We start from the raw sequence: 24,475 nt of genomic DNA on the forward strand, positions 1-24,475 counted from the left end.
TTTCCCCCTGCAAAAAAAGAAAAAAGGAAAAAGAAAAGAAAAAGCCCAGAGCTGGGAGATGGATTGTCGGATTATCTTGTGCAAGGAACAGTGAGAAGGCGACTGTCACTGAATTGCACAGCATGTAATGGTGAGAGGATAAGGTATAAACAAGAAGAGTGGAAATGATGTGGAGGTGGATTGGGGTAGAAGATAATGAGAGACTTTAAAAATCAAACGGGATTTTATGTTTGATGCTGGAAGGGACAGAGAACCACTGGATTTATTGAGTAAGAGTGTAATATGATTAGAGACGTGTGGCAGGAGGACTAAACATCAGGCTATTGCAATAGTTTAGGGGCAAGATGATGAGGGCCTGCACCAGGGTGGTGACCATGCCAAAGGGAAGGGTGATGAGAGGTGTGTACATAATTATTTTCATGTTGACCTCTCCATTAGGCTCGGAGCTCCTTGAGAGCACAGACTGATTTTTGCCTTTCTTTGTATCTCCAGTGTTTAGTACAGTGCCTGGCACATGATAAGCTCTTAATAAATGCTTACGGACCGACTGACTCCTGTTACCTCTGGGATCAAATATAAAATCCTCGGTTTTGTGGTCGAAGGCCTTCATAACCCCGCCCCTCCTACCTTTCTAGTCTTCTAATACCTTACTCCTCCTCCAACTACTCTGTGATCCAGTTTCTTCCTGTTCCTCACATTAGCTATTCCATCTCCTGAATCAGCATTATTATTGGCTGTCCTTCTTGCCTAGAATTCCCTCCCTCCTCATTTCTACCTCCTGTCCACTCTTGCTTCCTTCAAGTCTCACATAAAACTCCACTTTCTATAAAAAACCTTTCTTGATCTCTTTTAATACTAGTGCCTTCCTTCTGTTAATTATCTCCATTTTCCCCCCACATGAATTTTGTTTGTATGGTTGTTTTCATGCTGTCTTTCTCATTAGACTGTAAGCCCCCCCAAGAGCAGAGGTTGTCTTTTGCCTTTCTTCATATCCCTAGTACTTAGTATAGAGATTCACACATAATAGGTGCCTAATATATGCTTATTTACATATCAGGAAGGAGACCAATGTGTAAGAAGGCTGGGAAGGTTGGTTGAGGCTAGATTATGAAGAGCTTTAATTGCCAAACAGAGGTGTTTATATTTTATTGTAGTGGCAATAAGGAAAGTCATTTTTTTTTTCAAATGTTAGGTCTTTGAGCTCATTCCGCAGTCATGTAATGGGCATTTCCTTACTCAATGTAAGGCTTTCTTTACATCAGGTCTCATGGGAAGATTAAAAACATTTGGACAATGCCTTTGACGAGGAGAGTAAGAACAGCTTGAAAGATGCAGCCTTGACACTCTTAGAACTTACAAATCAAAAACAGGCACTACGAGTGAAGACAAACCTACAGTCAATCACGCAAAGAACTCTGAAGAAAAATGAGCAATACAAGCAGAAGGGAGAGCCAGGCTAATACAATTTCCTTAAGCAGGAATCTTGACACACATTCATGCTTCCAATTTCTCAAGGCAATGACCCAAGACAATTCTGCAGGGCTCATTGAAAAATGCTATCCACTGGGGGGCAGCTAGGTGGCGAAGTGGATAGAGTACCTGAGTTTAAATCCAGCCTCAGATCAAACACTTGACACTTATTAGCTGTGTGACCCTGGGCAAGTCACTTAACCCCAATTGCCTAAAAATTAAAAAAAAATGCTACCCACCTTCCAAGAGAGAACTGATGAACTCTGAGTGCAGACTGATGCATACTTTTCCCACTTTGTTTTTGTGTGTTTGCTTTCATATGACTAATATAGAAACAGGTTTTACATGACTTCATACATATAATCAATATAATATTGCTTGCCTTCTTGAGTAGGAGGAGTTGGAGGGAGAATTTGAAACTCAAAAGTTTTTAAAAAGTCAATGTTAAAAATTTTAAAAAATGCATATGGGAAATATTTACTTAAATAAATACAAATAGATTAAGAAAAAAAATACCCTGAAGCAGGAACTCTTCTAGTTTTCTTTGTAACTGTGCATAACAAAGGCCCAATTTCTCATCCCCAGCTGTTTCACTTTGCAAACAATTCCAATTCAGAACTAGCACTCACTCCTGGATCCCTGACTTAGAGGGTTTACCATACAGTGTACCTTTGGAAAGAAGAAAAATGGAATTGCTATGAACACATTCCCAGTGCACCACTGGGACCATTGCTGACCCTTTACTGTTTTAATATTTCATGGGCTCTCCCCAGCAGAAGGAGCCTGTGAGGACATCTAACTATGATCACTGCCTGCTGGGATATTAAGAGATTATATGTTGAAATAGACTATTTATCTTTCCCTGTGACCTCGGGCAGCACTCTACCCATATATACTTAGTATCAGTCAGTTCTGTTAACAGTCATACAGTAGAACAGTAGATTTTATCTGAGCCATGTGTCATTCTTGGCACTTGGAAAGGTGTCCAAATGTACCTATAACAAATCAGTAAGCGTCACTGTGAATTCCTCCTCTCACAGGTCCATTAATCTAAGGGACCACAAAAGCCATCTACTCTAACCCCCTCAATTTACAGATGAGGAAACTGAGGCCCAGGGTATTTAAGTGACTTATCTAAGGTCATACAAGTAGTAAACATCAGGGATGGGATTTGAACCCAGGTCCTCTGATTCCAGAGTCAATGCTCAGTACCCTCCATGTCCCTCTTCCAACTCATGTTAACAGTATTTCTAAAACTTCCTGAAAATGTCTTATCACTCATTTGCACGTATCCTCTATTCTTTGCTTCCCAGCTAACTAGTCTAAAACCTCAACTAGCTCAGGGCCAGAAGGGGGCTCCAGCGCGTGCTCAACGGCTCCGGGGTTCTCCTGCACGCGCAAGTCCCCCCTGTGCGCAGGCGCCATAGGACTCGCGCGGGAGTTCCCAGGCTCGTGCGGACGTGCGCGAAAAAAAAAAACCCTCAAGGGTCCAACGGCTGGGCAGTCAGTCCTGCCGGGTCGCCCCACGGGCACGTCAGCGCCATGTTACCACTGCTGGTACTGCTCGGGGCTTGGTGTGCTGCACGAAGTAAGTGTCCCCATCGTCTCCCAAACTTTCTCCAGACTTTTCCTGGGGGCAGGTGGACGAGATGGGGTCTGAACCGTCTTCTTTGAGCCCGCAGTTTTGGGGACCCGAAGAGGAAGAGAACGTTTTACAAATATCTCAATTGATCCTCTCAACAGCCCTCCGGGAGGAGAGTGGCATTATTTTCCTCTTTTTACAGTTGAGGAAACATGCCCAGGGTCACTCTCCAGTAAGAGTCGGAGACCAGATTTGAACGCCACGTTAGTTGACTCCCGGCCCAGTCCAGCTGCTCCATCTAGAGAGCGAGAGCAGGCAGGAAGCTCAGGAACCCTCCGAGTCCATTATACAAAAGAATCAAGTGATACGAATCCCAAGTTCTCCACATCCAGTAGGAATTGTGCAAACCCTGTTATGTGGCCCAGAGAGGGGAAGGGTACCCGCTGGCAGTTAGGGTCAGCGCTAGGAGGCAGAGAACCACACGCGGGACCAGAATCACACTTCACACTGTTGGAAGGGATCTTAGGGGAGGTCATTTAGTCCAACCAGTACCTTTATAGAGTCTCTGACACGTCTCCCACTGTGTATGTGTGTGTAAAAACCTGAGGAATCCCATTCTACTTTGAACAACTGTCCATTTTAGGAAACTTTTCTCCCATATGAAGCTGAAATCCACCTCTGCTTTGCAGTTTCCACCCTTTGTTTTTAGTTCTGCTTTCTGAAATGAAGAGAAGCCAAGTGCAACTCCTTTTCCAAAGTGACAATATTTCCAAAGCTTGATAATAGTTGGGATTTCTCTATCTCCATCCCCATCTTCTCTTTTCCAGGGTAGGCTTCCCTATTTCCTCCAGTGACATAATATGAAGGCATTTTACTGCTTTGGTCACTGTCTTTTGGATGTTCTACAACTTATCATGGTCCTTACAAAAATGTGGTGTCCAGATCTGACCACAGTACTTCGGGAGTAGCCTGACCAGGAGAGTATAGTGGGACTCTTAACCTCCTTCATTCTGGACACCATGCCTCTCTAATGAATGAATGAGAAAATCATCATCATGCCTTTGCTTTACGTAAATCAGTGTGCTATGAGTTGCAGAAGCAAATTCAAACATGGAAATAGTCCCTCCTCTCAAAGACATGACATAGTAGGAGACTATGAGTATGTCATGTAAAGCCATAAGTTATATGAAGCTGTCCCATGGTTCATGGGATACAGTGGCAAAGTTGATAGTAGTGCATCTTTTAAAATGTCATTTCCATTGATAAAACCATTTCTGTTTCTGATGTTGAACCATTTGACAGTACCAAGGACTTTGGTGACAAGAGTTTTCTTTCTTTTCTGGGTCTTCAGTAACTGTGGTTGCTGAAGGACCTGCTGAAGATTGGAGCTGAAGGACACTGCAGGGGCTGAGCTAGAAGTAGGTCTGGTGTTTTGGTGGATACTTATTCCTAAGGCTATTGTGCTTGCTCACCTGTCCATTCATGGTGGGTAGCATTGGTAGTGATGAGAAAAGTGTGGTCCTTCTCCACAGGGATTAATCCTGTGAATGATGGCTATAGGAGCCAAGAAGCGGGGTTGGTGGTTTGGGAGTGGCGTTGCCATTCCAAGGGCTCTTGGATACTAGGCTGTCTCTGTCAAGGTTTAAAAGAAGGCGGTAGTTAAGATGGTGGTACTGGTTTGACTTGCCAGGCACATACCACCTACTTACTATCTTTCCCTTAGGGTTTCTTACTGTTCACCCTAGAAAAGTAGTCTATGGTTACATTTGTGTTTTTTGCTGCTATGGGATGTGCATAATTCATACTGAACTTGTATTCCACTGAAACTCCTAGATATTTTTTTTACTGTTAACTATTGTCCAGCTATATGTCTAGCTATAACCTGTGCTTATGCAGTTGGGTTTTTTTGAGCCCGAGTATGGAATTTATAGTCACAACTCAATGCTCATTATTTCTCTGCCTCCTCCTCTTCACCAATCAGTTGCTTTCAACTTTGACTTCTACTCTTTATCAGCTGGCTGCCTTCCTGTGGTGGAAAAACTGTCTTCTTGTGTTCTTTCCTGATAGTGAATTGCTTCCCTGGTTCTCTGTTTTAGGAAAGTGTTCAACCATGCTTTTACTTCACTCAGTTCAGTTCTTCAGACTTCTAATCCTCCTCTTCTTCCTTATCAATAGCTTTGACCCCAAAGGTATCCTGTCCCCAGTTTTAGCCCTGTTTAATGTTACTCCCTTCCCCCTTATTATGTAAGTTTCTGGAGCAATTGTTTTGCTTGCTTGTATTTGTATGCTGTGGGGTCCAAAATTGTCCTACCTGAAAGAAAAACCACTGAGGCAGAGCTTCAACCCAAAAGCACTTTATTAAAGGGTCCATGGCCCCCCTCTAAAACAGTAGAACTCAGATCTTCTAATCTGAGATGCCCTCTTCCTCCAGGTACTTAATTTTATAGTGTTTGGTACCCAGACAATATAGATGAAGCAGGCTAAAAATACAGAGTCTCATTGGTGATAGACCTTGTCCTTGACCCTCTAGGAGGGTCTACACAAAATAAGATTTCCATTGGTTGGCAAATGATCCAATGAGCAGATCTTGAGAGACATAGCTTGACCTTTCAGGAGGTCCTACTGAGCTGAGGAGCAGATCTGTGGGCTGGCCTGATAAAGAGATGTCAAAACATTTATATGTGGGCCTATGGGCCAATAGAAAGGCCATAGGCTGGCAAACAAAGTTACTTATTGGCCAAATGCTCATGTCCATCTCCCCGTGTTGTGAAATAGAGAGATGATAAGGGACAGAGGGGCAACAGAAATAACTGGGTGTGTGTGTGTGGGGGGGAACTTTCCATGTAATTGAGTCACCTCCGCCATACTATGCTTGGTCACCATAACAAGGAAAAACAAGGGTGGAGGTTCTCTAGTTAGCTTCCTGTTATTCAACAAGTGAACTTGCATTCTGCAGTTCACAGCTCTGGGGTCTAATATATAGAACTTATAATCACTACCCTTGTGGAATCATATCAAGCTGATTAATACTGATTGGAATAAAATGATGAGGAATAAAATTAGTCATTTCTCTAATTCTAGCACTTAGCATAGAAACTAACACATAATAAGTGATTAATAAATGTTCTCTGACTATCCATTTATTCCTATTAAATATCTTATTTAAATTTAGTTAATAATTCAGCTCGTTGAGATACTTACGAATACCAAATGTGTTGATCAGCATGCTAGCTATACCTTTCAACTTCCCATTATTGTAAATTTGATAAACACGCCTTCTATGCCTTCTTTCAAGCCCTTGATAAAAAATGTTGAACAGCAGAGGGGCAAAGGTATGTGCATCAGAATATTCCCATCTTCATTCATTCTGCCTAACTGTAGCATCATCTAACCTTCATTTTGCTCACAAAGCATGAGAGACTTTGTCAAATGCTTTGTTGAAATCCAAATATACTGTGCTGATTTTGGGCACTCGCAGCAAGATAATCCTTCTACACCTCCCTAATTAATTTGCTGTCCTTTCACTGTAGCAGTTATTGCATACCTTTTTATCTCTGCTCTAGCCTTCCATGGGATCCCTTTCCCTCCACTTTATCTGAGAATCTCGACCTATACTTCATTAAAAAATTAAGGCCTTTTCTCCTCTCTTTTCATCTCAAATCACGCATTTTCCCCTGCTATCTCTTCCTTTGCCTCTTTTATGAAAAGATGGCCCTTTGCCTCAGCTTCCCCCACCCCCCTTTTTAGGATCTCATCTCTTCCTGTCTTCAGCAGATTCTTCCTCTTCTGCTGATAACCTAAAATTTGTCTCCCTCCTCCTTTAAAAAAATCTTTAATTGATCTGACCATCCACTAGTTTTTGTCCTATATGTTTGCTTCTCTTCTTGGGTAAAGTCTTTGAGAAAGCTGTGTACACTGGGTACGTCTACTTCTTCTCTATCTTTTCTCACTATTATGTCCTTTTTCAATCTGTCATCTGACCTCGTCATTTTAATTACTACTGCCCTCTCCAAATGACCTTTTCATTGCCAAATCTAATGGCTTTTTCCCTAATCTTTGTCCTTCTTGATTAACCTCTTCACAGAAGTTTTGGTGTTGCATAGTTGACTTATATCCATACAGTAACTCTAGTAGGGTACTGGCATTTTAAAAAATAAGCTTTTGTTTCTGAGAGAAGTCTGGGGTCATTAAAGAAGTTTGCAAGTTCTTTAAGATGATCCAATCCACTTTCCACCTCTTGTTTGATTGGTAGGCTATTTTCCCCTATGAACAGAGAGCCAAGGCAGGTTATATCAATAAGAGAAAATGGGAATTACCCTTTTCAGAGATGAGACCTTCTCTTAGAAAATTAGGTGAGGAGCTGAACTGGAGAGAAGAGTAGGTTATTACTTTTACCAACCTTGCAAAAATACCCAAGATACTTCTAGATTTCATTTTGGTAAGAGAAATCTTGAGCTCAGAAAGCTAGCATGTAGGAAATTAAAAGAAAAGAACACCTACTGTTGCTTCAGTGACAAACTCAGAGCATTTGCTTGCCTTGAGAATTTCAAAAGCCAACTTTTAAAAGAGAGGAGCAGGCATAGATATGGTAACTTAGCTGTGTGTAGCATCAACTGTACAAGTGTGATTGGCATAGTAATGTGACTATGGCAATCAGTCCTCACTGTCCTGGCTTAAATTCACTTAGGAGCTCCTGGCAGGCAGTTGGCCCCATCTCCCTTTCAGTCTAGCATGACTTCTTCTATAGCCAAGCACTATGGCCAGCCTGGCAACCTTCATCCTACAAACCCCTAAATGAATATCAGCAGTTACTGACCTACATATTTTCTGTTCCCCGTATGTAAATGTACACGCACTAAGGGCATCCTTATTTAGAGTATCAGTAGGGGAGAGTCAGGCATTTGCAAGCAGTATTCCATAGTAGATGGAATCTTTATCATCTGAAAGATGTAGAGAATACAGGGCAAAATATTAAGCATCACCCCATTCTGTTTCTCCCCCTTTTTTTTAGATTAAGAAAAGGACATGTACAGAAAATGGAAGCAAGGGCAAGTTTTATTATTTTTTAATTGGACCTGTAATTTTATTGGTGTAGGAGTCCTAATTAAGAGCTTCTTTTTTTTTTTTAATGCAATTAGCATCTTGTCTGAAACTTAGTATTAGAGTGTTATCTCTCTAAGAGCAGGTAGCAGGAAAAAATGTATGTGTATATATATATATGTATATATATATGCATATGTGTATGTACATATCTGTATGTATATGTGCATGTTTACGTATATATACATTTTAACCGTGTATAGCATGGTTCTGTAAGGATATCAGGAATGCTAAAGCTGACCCAGAACAAAGCAAACTAAGAACAACCAAAGAATTTTTTTTTTAAGTTTTATTGGGGAAAAGAGGAGGGTCAAAGAAGGGATAGGACTGCTGCTTGGGGTATATGGACGAGTTTGAAAGTAGAGAAGGAGCTATTTAACTCTTAATTTACTTCTATGTTCTCTATCTTCAAACCAATTTTTTTTCCCTCCTGGATTGCCTGTTTTGGTTAATATCATCATCGTTTCAGTTACTCAGGATGTCAGTAATTTTTTACTTTTCCTTCTTACCTCATATCATTATTTATCAAGCCCTGTCAACTTTATACTTAAATATTTCTTTCTATTCTTGTTACTAGCATTCTCATTCTAGGCTTAATCCCTACCTGCCTGGATTATTTCAATAGCCTCTTAATTGTTCCTTATTTCAGTTTCTCTTCTAGTACTGCAAGGTAACTTTTTCTGTTGTATAATGTAATGTAATGATAGAGTACTGGAATTGGAGTCGGGAAGACCTGGCTCAATTCCTGCCTTAGACATGTGCTGGTTATGTGATCTTGGGCAAGTAATTTAATCACTCTGAACCTCAGCTTCCTCATCTGTGAAAAGAGGATAGTAATAACATCTACTTCACAGGATTTCTCTAAGGATAAAAGGAGATAATATATGTAAAGCAGTTTGCAAACCTAAAAGTGCTATAGGAATATAAACTTTTAGTGTTAATGTCATTTTTGTCATATCTCTGTCCTGCTTAGATTGAAAAAAAAAACCCCAAATCTTTTCTATTGTTTAGTCCAACTATTCCAACAGTATAACTTCCTGTCAATAAATTAGAAACTCCTCAAAGAGAGATGACATGTGTTAATGTTTCCTTGTACCCCCCACTTCATCTAGGCAATAACTCAGTAAATTTTTATTGAATTTTAAGATTGAAATGAAATATGTTTGATAAATTACCATCAAAAGCATTGGAAGAGGGCCAGGACTAATCAAAGCATGCAATACAATACAATACTATACCGGCAATTAAAGGATTTTTTTTTGTGCCTCTTTTATATCTCTAGCATTTAGCCCAATACCTGACACATAGTAGATGCTTAATAAATGTTAATTGATTGATTGATTGGTAGATATGAGCTGTTCACTTCCCTGGGAAGCTACATTGAAATAGAGGGAAGGAAGAAGGTATTTCTTGGGCACAAAAGATCTAAGAGAAAGGAATTCACAAATCAGAACAGACTTCTAGTTTTAATGGGTATCATGTAATTCCTGGAGTGAAGTCTTCTAGAATTGGCCTTGGGCTGGAGTGAAAAAAATATTTAAGATATTCAATAAATTATGGTTATTCAGTCATTTTCAGTTGTGTTGGAGTCTTAGTGACCCCATTTGGGGTTTACTTGGCAAAGATACTGGACTGGTTTGCTATTTCCTTCTCTAGCTCATTTTTGTAGATGAGGAAGCTAAGACAAATGGGGTTAAGTGACTTGTCCAAGATCACAAATCTTGTGTCTTGAATCCAGATTTGAACTCAGGAAGATGAGTCTTTTTGGCTTTAGACCTGGCACACTATCCATTGCACCATGTAGCTACACCTTTTCAATAAATGTAAAAGGCATTATCTGAAGGGGAAAAAAGATGACGGCTCTTGAGGGATAGAAGGCTTGACTGTCTACTTAGTTCATTGAGAATATCAACATTTGTTAATCATTTGGTGAAATTGGACCAGGTGTTAGAAGGGATTAAGTCTAAAAAAAAATGTATACTTGGCATGTACTCCTACCTCCTTAGTGAAGTTATTGCAGTATTTTTTTAGTTATCCATGGTGTAGTAGAGTACTGGACTTGAAATTGTGGAGATCTGAGTTTGAATCTTGCCCCAAACAGTTATTATATGCTCTTTGAAAGCAGGCACTGTCTTTTGCCTTTATTTTATCTCCAATGCTTAGCGTTGTCAACCTAAATTAAAGAGGAGTACCAAACTACCAACAATAAAGGTCTTTAACTGAGGCAAGGGAATTGCAATTTGGGATACCATGCAGCCCTGAAGTACTGGGGTGTCTGGGAGGGGCAGAAGGGGTGGGTTTTAAATATTTCAACAAGGAGGGAGTCTCATGGAAGGCATAGTCTCTCAAGCTGTTTTGTAAAATAACTGAAAGTCCATAGAGAAGGCTGGGGAGACTTGGGCAGTGGTGATATCTGGTCAGAATAGCAGGCTCCAGGAATAGCAACTAGGAGTTTCCAGAAGAACCCCAAGATGGGCTCCAGTTGGTTCAAACCTAGTCTGACTGTGGGGTCCAGGGTCAGATAGCCCCTCTGATGGCTACATTCAACAGCTTGACTCATAGTAGATGCAAAATAAATGTTTATTTACTGACTGACTGACTGAGATAGTAGGAAGAATGTGGGCAATTTTAGAAACTTAAATAGGGGCTCAGAAAATCCTAGTTTAATTTCTTCTTAGAAGAGTAAAAATAACAGATTTATAAAGGGTTTTATTAACAACAACCAAATGAAGTAGGTAATACCAATGATATTATCTCCAGTTTACAGATGAGGAAACTAGTGATAGGAGCATTTTTCTGGGCTAGTAACTCCGATTACAGCGCCATTTCACTATACTATACTGAATAATGAAGTCAGAGAAAAATATCATAAAAAGAAATGGTAATTTGGAGAGGTCATATAACATTTTAAGGAGAATTGAATTAACAGCTTTACAATTAGATTTGCAAATGAAGAATGCCATTGTAAGTTGAAAGATGTTAAGATATTAAAACTTTTTTGCTTACTACAGGTTTTCAACAAATCCCGCTTCAAATCATAGTTCCACAGAAGATTTGGTCAAATGCAACCGAAGATTCAAAGGAACAACATGTAAATGAGAAATAACTATTTAAAAAAATTAAAATAATTGAAAATGTTTAGTAAAGTAAACATAATGGAGTGTTTCCTTCAATAGCTATGTAACATACCAAAAACCAATTTTATATTTACACATTTATCAGAATCAATGTATCCATATGTATTATGGGAGTTCTAATATTAAGTTTTGTTGTAGTAGCTGTAAGCCACAGAATAGATTTTAGGCATTAAAATATAAACATTTAGTAAGCTTACATTTATTTCAAAAGACCAAGATATGCTTATAGTTTATATAGAAATGTATACATATAGTCAACTCTCAGTTATCTATGTTGTTTATATTATTACTTTTTTGTATTTTTCATTATAAGTTTAAATATCAGAGTGACTTCCCCCAAAACATGCTATTGCAGACATTCATACTTACAGTTATGTACTAGTGATGCAAATTAATTTCATATTTAATATAGTGGTTTGTAAGAATTTAAATGTTTTTGTTGCATTCATTCATATTTTCACAGTTGTCATATCAGGGCAAGTCCAGTAATTTATTTTCTAGGTCTCATCCTTTTGGACTTTTCTACTACATTTGATTATATTGTTTATTCTATCCTTTAGATCATCTCTATCTAATATCATATTCTTTTGATTCTTCTATTATTACTCTCACAATTTCCACTGAGAGGAGAGAAATATGCTTCATCATCTGTTCTGTGATGAATGAAAAAGCCTGACAGATGAGTTTCTGGGTAATTAATAATCTATTAATTAGGCTAGCAAATAATAAATTGACAGTCAGTGGTCTTTCTCAGTGACCAAAGACAAAAACCATGGAGATCCCTGAATGCTTAAATACCTTTGGAAAGAAAGTGATCCTGATAGGTGAAAATCAACACTGATTGGTGACCAATTAATAAGGTGGTGGACATATTAATGAGGAAGTAGCCCAAAAGTCTTCATCTCTTCCTGTTGAGAACATGATTGATCATGAGATTCAGCTGCCTCAAGCAATCTGGACAAAAGAATCCATTTCTACCAAGACCAAAGTGGTTGGTTTTCTCCTTTGTAAGCTGGGTCACCCTAAATTCTAATGGAGGGTTCCAAGGATAGGGACTCATTTCCTAAGGGCAAGAATTCACCTAGATTAGATTCTATTTGTAAGGTCTTCTAGTTGGGTGAGGTCCTGTCCAAGATTACAGAGCATATACCTGGAGAATTTGGGCAATCTCATCTATCGGCAGTGTCCTTCAGAGACTGACTGACTGACTGACCTGCAGGGGCTGGTCCCTGAATGAGGAAATAGAAAGGAAAAACCTCAGTCCTAATTTAATAATTCATTATTAACATAATAGAAAAATAATTATTTCTCTCAGTTCTATGGGACCAAGTCTAGGAATTGCAATTAAAGTTCAGTTGCTTTTTAATGTTATCTTTAAAAAATTATTTATTTATTTTTAGTTTTTAGTATTCATTTCCACAAGATTTTGAGTTCCAAATTTTCTCCCCATCTCACCCCTCCCACCACCCCAAGATGGCCTGCATTCTGAATACCCCTTTCCCTAATTTGCTCTCCCTTCTATCAACTGCCCCTTCTCTTATCTCCTTCCCCTTCTTTTTTCCTGTAGGGCAGGATAGATTTTTATACCCCATTGGCTGTATATCTTATTTCCCAGTTGCATGTAAAAACAATTTTTAACATTGGTTTTTAAAGCTTTGGGTTCCAGATTCTTTCCCTCCCTCCCTCCCTCCCCACCCACCCTCATTGAGATGGCAAGCAACTCAATACAGGCTATACATGTGTAGTCATGTAAAACACTTCCATAGTAATGTTGTGAAAAACTAACCGTATTTCCCTTCACCTATCCCTCCTTCCCATTTATTCTCCTTTGACCCTGTCCCTCCTCAGAAGTGTATGCTTCTGATTACTCCCTCCCCCAATCTGCCCTCCCTTCTATCATCTCCCCTTCTTTTATCCCCTTCCCCCTTATTTTCCTGTAGGGTAAGATAGATTTCAACACCCAACTGAGTGTGTATGTTATTCCCTCCTTAAGCCAAATCTGATGAGAATAAGATTTACTCATTCCCCCTCACCTTCCCCCACTTCCTCTCCACTGTAAAAGCTTTTTCTTGTCTGTTTTATGAGATAATTTATCCCATTCTACATCTCCTTTTCTCAATATAATCCTCTCTTACCCCTTAATTTTATTTTTTAAATATCACTCCTTCATCTTCAACTCACCCTGTGCTATCTATCTATCTATCTATCTATCTATCTATCTATCTATCTATCTATCCACCTATCTGTATATTTTTTCTCTCCAACTACCCTAATACTGACAAAGGTCTCATGAGTTACAAATATCATCTTTCCATGTAGGAATGTAAACAGTTAAACTTTAATAAGTCCCTTAAGATTTCTCTTTCCTGTTTACTTTTTCATGCTTCTCTTGAGTCATGTATTTGAAAGTCAGATTTTCTATTCAGCTTTGGCCTTTTCATCAAGAATGCTTGGAAATCCTCTATTTCACTGAATGTCCATTTTCCCTCCAAAGGATTGTACTCAGTTTTGCTGGATAGGTGATTCTTGGTTGTAATCCTAGTTCCTTTGACCTCCAGGATATCATATTCTAAGCCCTCTGATCCCTTGATGTAGAAAGTGCTAAATCTTGTATTATCCTGACTTGTTTCCACAATACTTGAATTGTTTCTTTCTAGCTGCTTGCAATATTTTCTCCTTGACCTGGGAACTGGAATTTGGCTATAATATTCCTAGGGGTTTTCCTTTGGGGATCTCTTTCAGGAGGTGATCAGTGGATTCTTTCCATTTCTATTTTACCTGTTCTAGAATATCAGGGCAGTTTTCCTTGATAATTCTTTGAAAAATGATGACTAGGCTCTTTTTTTGATCATGGTTTTCAGGTAGTCCAATAACTTTAAAATTATCTCTCCTGGGTAGTGTTATTTTATGTTTTTCTCTTAGAATTTGAGTCGAAAGAACTATAAGTAACCGTCAAGTGCAACTTGTACTTGAAAAGCAGTCTCCACAGTAGTATACCTGAAAAATGATCATCCAGCTTATTTGAAGTCCTCTGATGAGAACAGTCATTTAGACTCTACTTAGAGACTGCTGTATCAGTTTGTACTAATCTTCTTGTGATTCTCCAAGTTTCTCATCTCTTTTAACTCAAAAGTATTCCTTGGGGCAGCTAGGTGGCACAGTGAATAGAGCACCGGCCCTGGATTCAGGAGGACCTGAGTTCAAATCGGGCCTCAGACACATAACACGTACTAGCTGTGTGACCCTGGGCAAGTCACTTAACCCCATTGCCTAGCCAAAAAAAAAAATATTCCTTGACATTCATACACTATAATTGGTTCAGCCATTCCTCAATTAATGGGCACCTACTTTGTTTCCAGTTTTTTTTTCTTTTTTTGTTATTCTTTGTGTTAAAATTAATTGTCTGAAATAAAAGGAAACTAAGGACAAAGTTGCTGAGCATCTATGATTTAATTTGCAAAAGCTAGCATTTACATATCAGATTAGGTCACCTGACTCCTTAGATGTCAGAGACTCCTAGTGATTTACAGAGCTGATTTTTATAATAGGAAAGAGGAATTTAAAAAATGGCCAAAACTTGTTTTGAACATAATTCAGTTAGACAAGACAGATCACCTGACTAGTTCTTCTCCCAGGCTTTCTTAATTCTTTCCCAGAAGTGCATTTCTTACAAGTGGTATCATTTGTAACAAGTGGTATCATTTGTAACCAGAAAACATCATGGGAAAGAGGAACTTGGGTCAGTAGTTACCAGTCAAACCCTTCCACCCTCGAATCTTCCTTAAACGATTCCATTATTCAACTTAGACTCTAGCTCAGGAAAAACAGAACTTATCCACTAAGACTGGAAAGAGGAATTTAACCTCTAGCCAACCTTTCTCCAGCTTCCAGAAAAGGGAATTTAACCTCTGGTCAGCCCCCCTTTCTGATAGAAAGGGGAACTTAGCCTTTGGTCAGCCCCCATTTCTGCAAGAAAGGGAAACAACCTTTTAAAAAACCTTATAATCTTATGATTATTTTATTTCTCTAAATTATCTGCTACTAAATGACTTATCAATCTATTCCCTAAACCTAGACTTAAGAGACTATGTTAGTCTGGCTTAGCTATTAAGGCTTGCTTTTCCTAAAGAAAGAAGTTTAATCCTATAATCAAACTAAAAATAAATCAAAATAATACTAGCTGATTGCCTTTTCGTTTGCATGAAGAGAATGAACAAAATATATCTCTCGTCTCCAGACCTCATTTTGTTTATGATTTCATTCTATTTGAGTGTCCCACTAACACCTGAAATTTTATATTTTGAAAACTGAGTCTATGAATGCCCAATTCCCTCTTCCCACCAAAACCAATAAACCTTTTCCAGCTTCCCCAATACCATCAGTAGTGACCGTTCTTCCAGTTTTGTCATCTCAAAAGGGTATTATTAACTTAATTCACAAGGAACTTCAGAATTTTAAGGGATGTCAGAAGTTATCTAACTCAATCCATACCTGAAGGAAAAAGAAAGCCCATATTATATCCCTAATAAGTAGTCATTCAAATTCTACTTAAATAGAATGGCCTCCAGAAAAAAGAAAACTCACTACCTTTCTAGATAGGCATTTCTTTGCTCTACCAGTCCAAAAATGAAAGCATATTAGTCTGGTTTGACTTATTATTGAGGAAACCATGTTGGCTTTTAAAAGTAAATCACTACTTCATTTTTCAAATGCCCACAAAGCTTCCTTTGGGGGCACAGTGGGTAGAGTACTGGGTCTGGAGTCAGGAAGACTTGAGTTCAAATGGAGCCTCAGTTACTTTCTAGCTGTGTAACATTAGGCAAGTCACTTAACCTATGTTTACCTCATTTTCTCAACTGTAAAATGGGGAAAATATGAGATAAGATATGTAAGGAACTTATGTCTGGTACATTATAGGTACTTAATAAATGCTTGTTCCCTCCTCCCTCCCCATCCTCTTCCCTTTTAATATAATAGGTCCTCAAATGTTACCCCAGAATTGGAATCAAGCTCACTGATTGACAGTTTGTAGACTTCATCCTTTGAAAATTGAGAAACATTTGTCCTTTTCTAGTTCTACTAGGTGGCTCAGTGGATAGAGCTTTGGGCCTAGAGTCAGGAAGATCTGAGTTCAAATTCAGCCTCAGACACTTAATAGCTGTGTGACCCTGGGTAGGTCATTTAATGTTGTTTGCCTCAGTTCTTCAGTCTCTAAAATGAGCTGGAGAAGGAAATGGCAAACCACTCTAGTATCTTGGCCAAGAAAACCCCAAATGGAGTCACAAAGAGTTGGATGTGACTGAAAAATGACAACAACAAAAAAACACTTCTCCCATTTTCCATAAGACTTAAAAAACCCATATATTGTTGATACTACCTTTGATAGCACTAGTTCAATAAGTTTTAAATAGTCTTTGGGTCATCTCCATGATTTTTTCAAACATTACTAACAGTAGCTGAGCAATAATATTTTTTAATTCTTTCAGTGCCCTGAGGGTGTAGTTTGTTGGAATCTGGTAACTTAAAGTCATTTAGGGCAGTTAGTTGCCCTCTGCCCATCTTCTCACCTTGAGTTTTAACTTCTGCTTACCATTTTTGATCTATCCTTCATTGTCCAACATCCATCAATCAGAGATCATAAAATCATAATCATGATAGACCATGAGCCTTAGGGTCATCTAGTCTAGTTACTTCATTTATGCAGTAAACTGAGGCCTTGGGAAGGGATATGACTTATATAAGGCCACATAGGTTATATATAGTAGGTTGGAGAAGTGAGATTTGAACCAGATCTTCAGACTACAAATCTCACACCTGCTGTACTGTATAATACAGACTTCCGCACATTCTTCAAATATCAAGTTAAATGTCACCTCCTGTATGAAGCTTTTCCAGAAATAATGTCTCCTATCTCCCAAGCAGACATAAGACTTAAATACTTTTTTTACTGTACTTCCATATTCTACTTTGTATTATAGTTACTTATATACATGTCTGATTTCTCCAGTTAGACTGTAAAGGTTTGAGGCTGTGTTTTATACCTATTTGTACATCCTTCATCTTGTCTTAAATCTACTGAGGGGAGAAATCATTGTGGAGAAGAGGCCCAGCTTCCTCATCACCATTAGCAACAACTTTTGACCAAGTGCCACTGGTAGAAGCCCTGGGAGTGGCAGCATCCCCCAGATTACCATTCTTGCTTTTAGCCCAGCCCTCACAGCCATCATCCAGGGAAGCAACCCCTGTGTAGAAAAGGCCAGTTGTCCCCACCGGTTCTCAACCAACTGCCACACACAAAGCAGAAAAGCCAGTTTAGCTGAGATAGCAAGGCACCCTGAGGAGAGAGGAGTCAGTATGTGCGAACAAATCAAACTGTCACTATTACCTTGACCACTAGCTCCCTTGAGACCCTGATGTAGACATGCCGGGATTCTGAACCCAAGAGCCTTGGGAAAAGCAGTGCTTTCAACCCAGTGTCCTAAGACATCATCCTGGGAAGCAACCCCTGTGGAGATCCAGCCTGAGTAATTCAATAGCCTCAGCTACTGAAGATTCAGAAAAGAAAGTGCTTGCCACCAAAGTCTTTGTCTCTGTGAAATGGCTCATCATTGGAAAGTGATTTTATCAGCGGAAATGACATTAAAGAACAGGAATAGACGTTTGATTTGTTGTGACATCCTAAGTACCATGGGACTTTTCTATCTGAAGCCCCCCTTATATGTTGTCTTCCCTGTTAGAATGTGCTTTTTGGTCTTTTCTGTTTGCATCCCTAGCACTTGGCACACAGTAAGTACTTTATAAATGTTTCTCATTCATTCATTCATTCATTCATTCATTCATTCATTCATTCAATGCCTTGCCTACACTTGGTAATAATTCAGTAATTAATTGCTCAATGAATGTCCACTGCATGCCCAACATTTCATTTTGGCTGCTTTCTGGGAGCAGAGGTGTATAAATATGTTTTTTTCTTCAAGTTGGGTTAGAGAAGTACCTAACATGGTATTAAAATCTCCAATATCACAATCAGTTCATTAGGAAATATTTTACACTAATACAATTTTTATCAAAATAGGAGATTATTGGGTTAATAATACTAGACCCTACTACTCCTTGACATGAGCCACCAAGGACTCAACAAAGATGGGAATTCTTAGAGTATCTTGAACATCAGCAACAACTGAACCAAACTTTTTTTGTACATGTTCCTATTAACCTCAGAAAACATAAACAAAATAGGAGTTGAGTAGTTCTGTCTTCTTACTGTCATCCATTTTTGTTATCATTATCTTATCTACCCTAAGCAACAGGTCTTGATCTTTTTGCCACCAACATAGCTAAATTTTTTTTTTTTTGCTTTTCTTAACATTATTATGCTTTAATGCACTGACACTTCCTATAAGACCATCATACTCTTATAGGCCTTATCATTTACCCATCCTTGCTTACATCTTCTGTACATACCCTTTTAAATGAATGAATGAGAAAGCATTTATGAGTGCTTTGCACATTTTCTACCAATAGAAAATCAAGATGATTGCTGCTATCAGGGAGTTCACATTCTAATAGAGGGAGCCAAGAAATAAAGAGAATTCCAGCTGCAAGTCAGATAAAACACTAAGTGTTCCTAGCATGTAGTGGCAAGAGGGTAATGCATCTTCTTTAGAGGCATTTCCATTAATAAACCATATTTGTTTCTGATGTTGAACTATTTAGAGAAAGTGCTGAGGACTTTGGTCATGAGAACTTTATTTTCTTGGACTTCAGTAGCTGTGGCTGAGGAGTAGGCAGGAGTTATGGCACCTATAGGGGGGACAGTTGCCAGGCCTCATCTGTACAGGGCTTGCTTCCTGGGATGATGGCTGTGGGCCGTGCTGGAAGGCAGGACTGATGGTCTGGGGAATGGTGGAAAAGAGGAGTTGCTTTCCCTAGGGTTCATGGGTGCTAGGTCCTAGGTCGTCTCCATTGATGTCTGAAGGAAGGTGGTGGTCAGGGTGAGGATTCTGATTTGTCTTACCTGGCATTTATCACTTCCTGTCTCCCCTCCTCCCAGGTGCTTGTCTGCTTCAGATAAGCTTGCTCCTAGCAATGGCAGTTGGTGTGGTAGTGGCATTTATAGTAGATCTGTTTTTGATAGGGGTTGCTCACCTGGATGATGACTAGTGATACAGAGCTGGATACAGAGCTAGTGACTGGGGAAGAGAATAGGCCCTGCTATTTTCAGTGCTCCTGGCCTTACCTTCTCATTCATGATAGTTGATATTGTTGGTGGAAATGGTGGGCCCCTTCTATACAGGGTTGGCCTCTGAGAAGATCAAAATTGATATTACCTTGAGTTTCTACTGTATTGATTCTACAATGTAACTGATTTTATAATATATTGCTTTTTATAATTGAGTCTGAATTTGCCTAAAGCCACATTTCTGTTGTCCTTGAGTTGAGCTCAGGAATTTAGCTTGCCCTTTGAGTTAGTTTTTTTTTAAAAAAAATTATTTTTAGTTTTCAGCATTCACTTACATAATCTTTTGAATTTTAAATTTTCTCCCCCCTCCCTCCCTACTTTCCTTCCCAGGACAGTGTGCAATCTGGTATAGGCTCTACATACACATTCTTATTAAACAATGTTTTCACATTGGTCATGTTGTAAAGAAGAATTAAGAACAATGGGAGGAACCACAAGAAAGAAGAAACAACAAAAGAGAGCAAATAGTATGCTTCAATCTGCATTCAGACTCCATAGTTCTTTCTCTGGATGTGGACAGCATTTTCTATCATGAGTCTTTTGGAGTTGTTGTAGGTCCTTGCATTGCTGAGAAGAGCCAAGTCTATGAAAGTTAGTCATTGTACAATGTGACTGTGGCTATTACTGTGTACAGGGTTCTTCTGGTTCTACTCACTTCATGCAGCATCAGTTCATTTTAAGTCTTTCCAGGTTTTTCTGAAGTCTGCCGGCTCATCATTTCTTATAGCACAATAGTTTTCCATTACATTCATATACCACAACTTATTCAGCCATTCCCCAATTAATGAGTGGCCCCTAAATTTCCAATTCTTTGCTACCACAAAAAGAGCTGCTATAAATATTTTTGAACATGTGGGTCCTTTTCCCATTTTTATGGTCTTTTTGGGATATAGCCCTAGAAGTGGTATTGCTGGGTCAAAGGGTATGCACATTTTTGTAGCCCTTTGGGCATAGTTCCAAATTGTTCTCCAGAATGGTTGGATCAGTTCACAACTCCACCAACAATTCATTAGTGTTCCAATTTTCCCACGTCTTCTCCAACATTAATCATTTTCCTGTTTTGTCATGTTAGCCAATCTGATAGAGGTGATGTGGTATTTCAGAGTTGTTTTGATTTGCATTTCTCTAATCAATAGTGATTTAGAACATTTTTTCTTATGACTATAGATGACTTTGATTCCTTCTTCTGAAAACTGCCTGTTCATATCCTTTGGCCATTTATCAGCTGGGGAATGACTTGTATTCTTATAAATTTGACTCAGTTCTCTATATATTTTAGAAATGAGGCCTTTATCAGAGACACTAGCTGTAAAAAATGTTTCCCAGATTTTTGCTTCCCTTCTAATCTTAGTTGCATTGGCTTTATTTGTGCAAAAACTTTTCAATTTAATGTAATCAAAATCATCCATTTTGCATTCTGTAGTGTTCTGTGTCTCTTGTTTGGTCATAAATTCTTCTGTTCTCCATAGATCTGACAGGTAAATTATTCCTTGCTCTCCTAGTTTGCTTATAGTATCAACCTTTCTATCTAAATCATGAACCCATTTTGACTTTATCTTGGTGTCGGGTGTAAGATGTTGGTCTATGCCTAGTTACTGCCATACTGTTTTCCAGTTTTCCAAGCAGTTTTTATTAAATAGTGAGTTCTTATCCCAGAAGCTGGAGTCTTTGGATTGATCAAACAGTAGATTATTGTGTTCATTGACTATTGTGTCTTGTGTACCTAACCTGTTCCACTGATCCACCACTCTATTTCTTAGCCAGTACTAAGTAATATTGATAATTGCTGCTTTAAAATACAATTTAAGATCTGGTACAGCTAGGCCGCCTTCCTTTGCATTTCTTTTCATTAATTCTTTTGATATTCTGAACCTTTTGTTCTTCCACATGAATTTTGTTATTTTTTCGAACTCTATAAAATATATTTTTTTGGTAGTTTGATTGCTATGGCATTGAATAAGTGAATTAATTTAGGTAGAATTATCATTTTTAATATATTATCTTGGCCTACCCATGAGCAACTGATATTTTTCTAATTATTTAGGTCTGACTTTATTTGTATGAAAAATGTTTTGTAATTGTGTTCATATAGGTCCTGGGTTTGTTTTGGCAGGTAGACTCCCAAATATTTTATAATGTCTATAGTAACTTTAAATGGAATTTCTCTTTCTATCTCTTGCTGTTGGACTTTGTTAGTAATATGTAGGAATGCCGATTATTTATGTGGCATAAATATATCCTACAATTTTGCTAAATTTGTTATAATTTCAAGTAATTTTTTAGTTGATTTTTCAGCATTCTCTAAGTATAACATCTTATATGCAATGAGTGATAGCTTTGTTTCTTCTTTGCCTGTTCTAATATCTTTTCCTTCACTTATTGCTAAAGCTAACATTTTTAATACAATATTGAATAACAGTGGTGATAATGGACAACCTTGTTTCACTCCTGATCTAATTGGAAATGCTTTCTGCTTATCCCCATTACATATAATACTTGCTGATGGTTTTAGATAGATGCTACCTGTCATTTTAAGGAAGACCCCATTTATTCCTATACTCTCTAGTGTTATTAATAGGAATGGTTGTTATATTTTGTCAAAACCTTTTTCTGTATCTACTGAGATATTCATATGATTTCTGTCAGTTTTGTTGTTGATATGGTCAATTATGCTGATAGTTTTCCTAATATTGAACCAGCCTTTCATTTCTGGTACAAATCCTACCTGGTCATAGTATATTGTCCTTGAGATAAGTTGCTGTAATCTTTTTGCTAATATTTTATTTAAAATTTTTGCATCTGTATTAATTAGGGAAATTGGTTTATAATTTTCTTTCTCTGTTTTGCCTCCTCCCAATTTAGGTGTCAGCACCGTATTGATATCATAAAAAGAATTTGGTAGGACTCCTCCTCTTCCTGTTTTTCCAAATAGTTTATATGGCATTGGAATTAATTGTTCTTTAAATATTTGGTAGAATTCACTTGTAAATCCATCTGGCCTTGGAGATTTTTTTCTTAGGGAATCCATTGTTGGCATGTTCAATTTATTTTTCTGAAATGGTGTTATTTAAATATTTTATTTCCTCTTCTGTTAATGTGGGCAATTTATATTTTTGTAAATATTCATCCATCTAACTAAGATTGTCAAATTTATTAGCGGGGCAAAATAGCTCCTAATTATCATTTTAATTTCCTCTTCATTGGTGGTGAATCACTCTTTTCATTTTTGATACTAGTAATTTGATTTTTTCCTTTTTTTAAAAAAATCAAATTAACCAAAGGTTTATCTATTTTATTGGTTTTTTCATAAAACTAGCTCTTAGTTTTATTTATTAGTTCAAAATTTTTTAAATTTCAATTTCATTAATCTCTCCTTTGGTTTTCAGAACTTCTATTGGCATTTAATTGAGGATTTTTGATTTGTTATTTTTCTAGCCTTTTGAGTTACATGCCCAATTCATTGATCTACTTTTTGTCTATTTTATTCATGTAATCATTGAAAGATATAAAACCTCCCCTAAGAACTGCTTTTGTGCATCCCATAGGTTTGGGTATGTTGTCTCATTATTATCATTCTCTTGGATGAAGTTATTGATTGTTTCTGTGATTTGCTGTTTGACCCAGTCATTCTTTAGGATTAGATTATTTAGTTTCCAATTGATTTTTAGTACATGTTTTCATATCCTTTTATCGTATGTAATTTTTATTACATCATGATCTGAAAAGGATGCATGTAATAGTTCTGACTTTCTGTCTTGGATTGTGAAGTTTTTATGCCTTAGTACATGGTCGGTTTTTGTGTAAGTGCCATATACTGCTGAGAAAAAGGTATATTCCTTTCTATCCCCATTCAGTTTTCTGCAGAGGTCTACCATATCTAAGTTTTCTAAAATTGTATTTACCTCCTTAACTTCTTTCTTGTTTATTTTGTGGTTAGAGTTATCTAGTTCAGAGAGGGAGAGATTGAGGTCCCCCCACTAGTATAGTTTTGTTGTCTATTTTTTTCCTGTAACTCCCTTAACTTCTCTTCTAAGAATTTGGGTGTTATACCACTTGGTGCATATATGTTTAGTAATGATGTGACTTCATTGTCTATGGTACCTTTTAGCAGAATGTTGTTTCCTTCCTCATCTATTTTAATTAGATCTATTTTTGCTTTTGCTTTGTCTGAAATCAAAATGCTACCCCTGCTTTTTTTACTTCAGCTGAAGCATATTACATTCTGCTCCAGCCTTTTACCTTTACACTGTGCTTCAGATGTGTTTCTTGTAAACAACATAATGCGGGATTTATCCACTTCCATTTTATGGGAGAGTTCGTCCCATTCACATTCACAGTTATGATTATTATCAGTGTCTCTCTCCATCCTATTTCCCCCCGTTTATGCTTTTTTCTCTCCTTTCTGTCTTTCCCTTCTCACCAGAGTTTTGCTTTTGACCACTACCTCCCTCAATCTGCCCTCCCTTCTATCAGCCCCCTCCCTTTTCTTCCACTTTTCCCTTACTATTTCTTCCCTCTCTTCTATCCCCACCTCCCTTTTCTTTCCCCTTTTCCCTCCTACTTCCTATAGGGTAAGTCAGATTTCTATACCTAACTGATTATGTTATTCCCTCTTTGAGCCAGATCTGATGAGAGTAAGGTTCAGACAATGCTCATCTCCCTCCCTTCTTTCCTCTACTGCAGTAGGTCTTTGTGCCTCTTCATGTGATGTGAGTTTTACCCTTTTCTGCCTCCTGCTTTCCTCTCCTCCCAGTACAATTTCTTTTTACCACTTCATTAGATGTTTTATCATCACATCAAAGTCAACTTATACCCACTCCCTCTGCGTATGTATATCCCTTCTAAATGTCTACTTGTACAAGAGTTACAAGTATCATCTTCCTTTGTAGGGATGTAAATAGTTTGCTCTTATTAATAACATGTTGTTGTTTTTTCTTTCCTGTT

The 24,475-nt window shown here is 38.0% G+C and overlaps 1 protein-coding gene across 4 annotated transcripts in view; it reads left to right on the forward strand.

Annotated features, from left to right (window-relative positions):
* The first annotated feature begins 2,944 nt into the window (after positions 1–2,944).
* Positions 2,945–24,475, forward strand: part of ADAM18 (ADAM metallopeptidase domain 18) — a 138,627-nt gene continuing 117,096 nt past the window's right edge. For 3 of the 4 annotated variants that reach the window (XM_020985217.2, XM_020985219.2, XM_020985218.2), the window contains exons 1-2: positions 2,945–3,058; positions 11,164–11,243. In XM_020985217.2, the coding sequence (XP_020840876.1) occupies positions 3,013–3,058; positions 11,164–11,243 (126 nt within the window). In that variant the 5' untranslated portion in view covers positions 2,945–3,012. Of the gene's footprint in view, positions 3,059–11,163; positions 11,244–24,475 lie in introns of those variants that run through there. The other variant, XM_020985220.2, reaches the window with a different exon arrangement.

The sequence above is a fragment of the Phascolarctos cinereus genome, unplaced genomic scaffold (genome assembly GCF_003287225.1).
Source record: "Phascolarctos cinereus isolate Bilbo 61053 unplaced genomic scaffold, phaCin_HiC Scaffold_2;HRSCAF=192, whole genome shotgun sequence".
NCBI classification, from domain to species: domain Eukaryota; kingdom Metazoa; phylum Chordata; class Mammalia; order Diprotodontia; family Phascolarctidae; genus Phascolarctos; species Phascolarctos cinereus.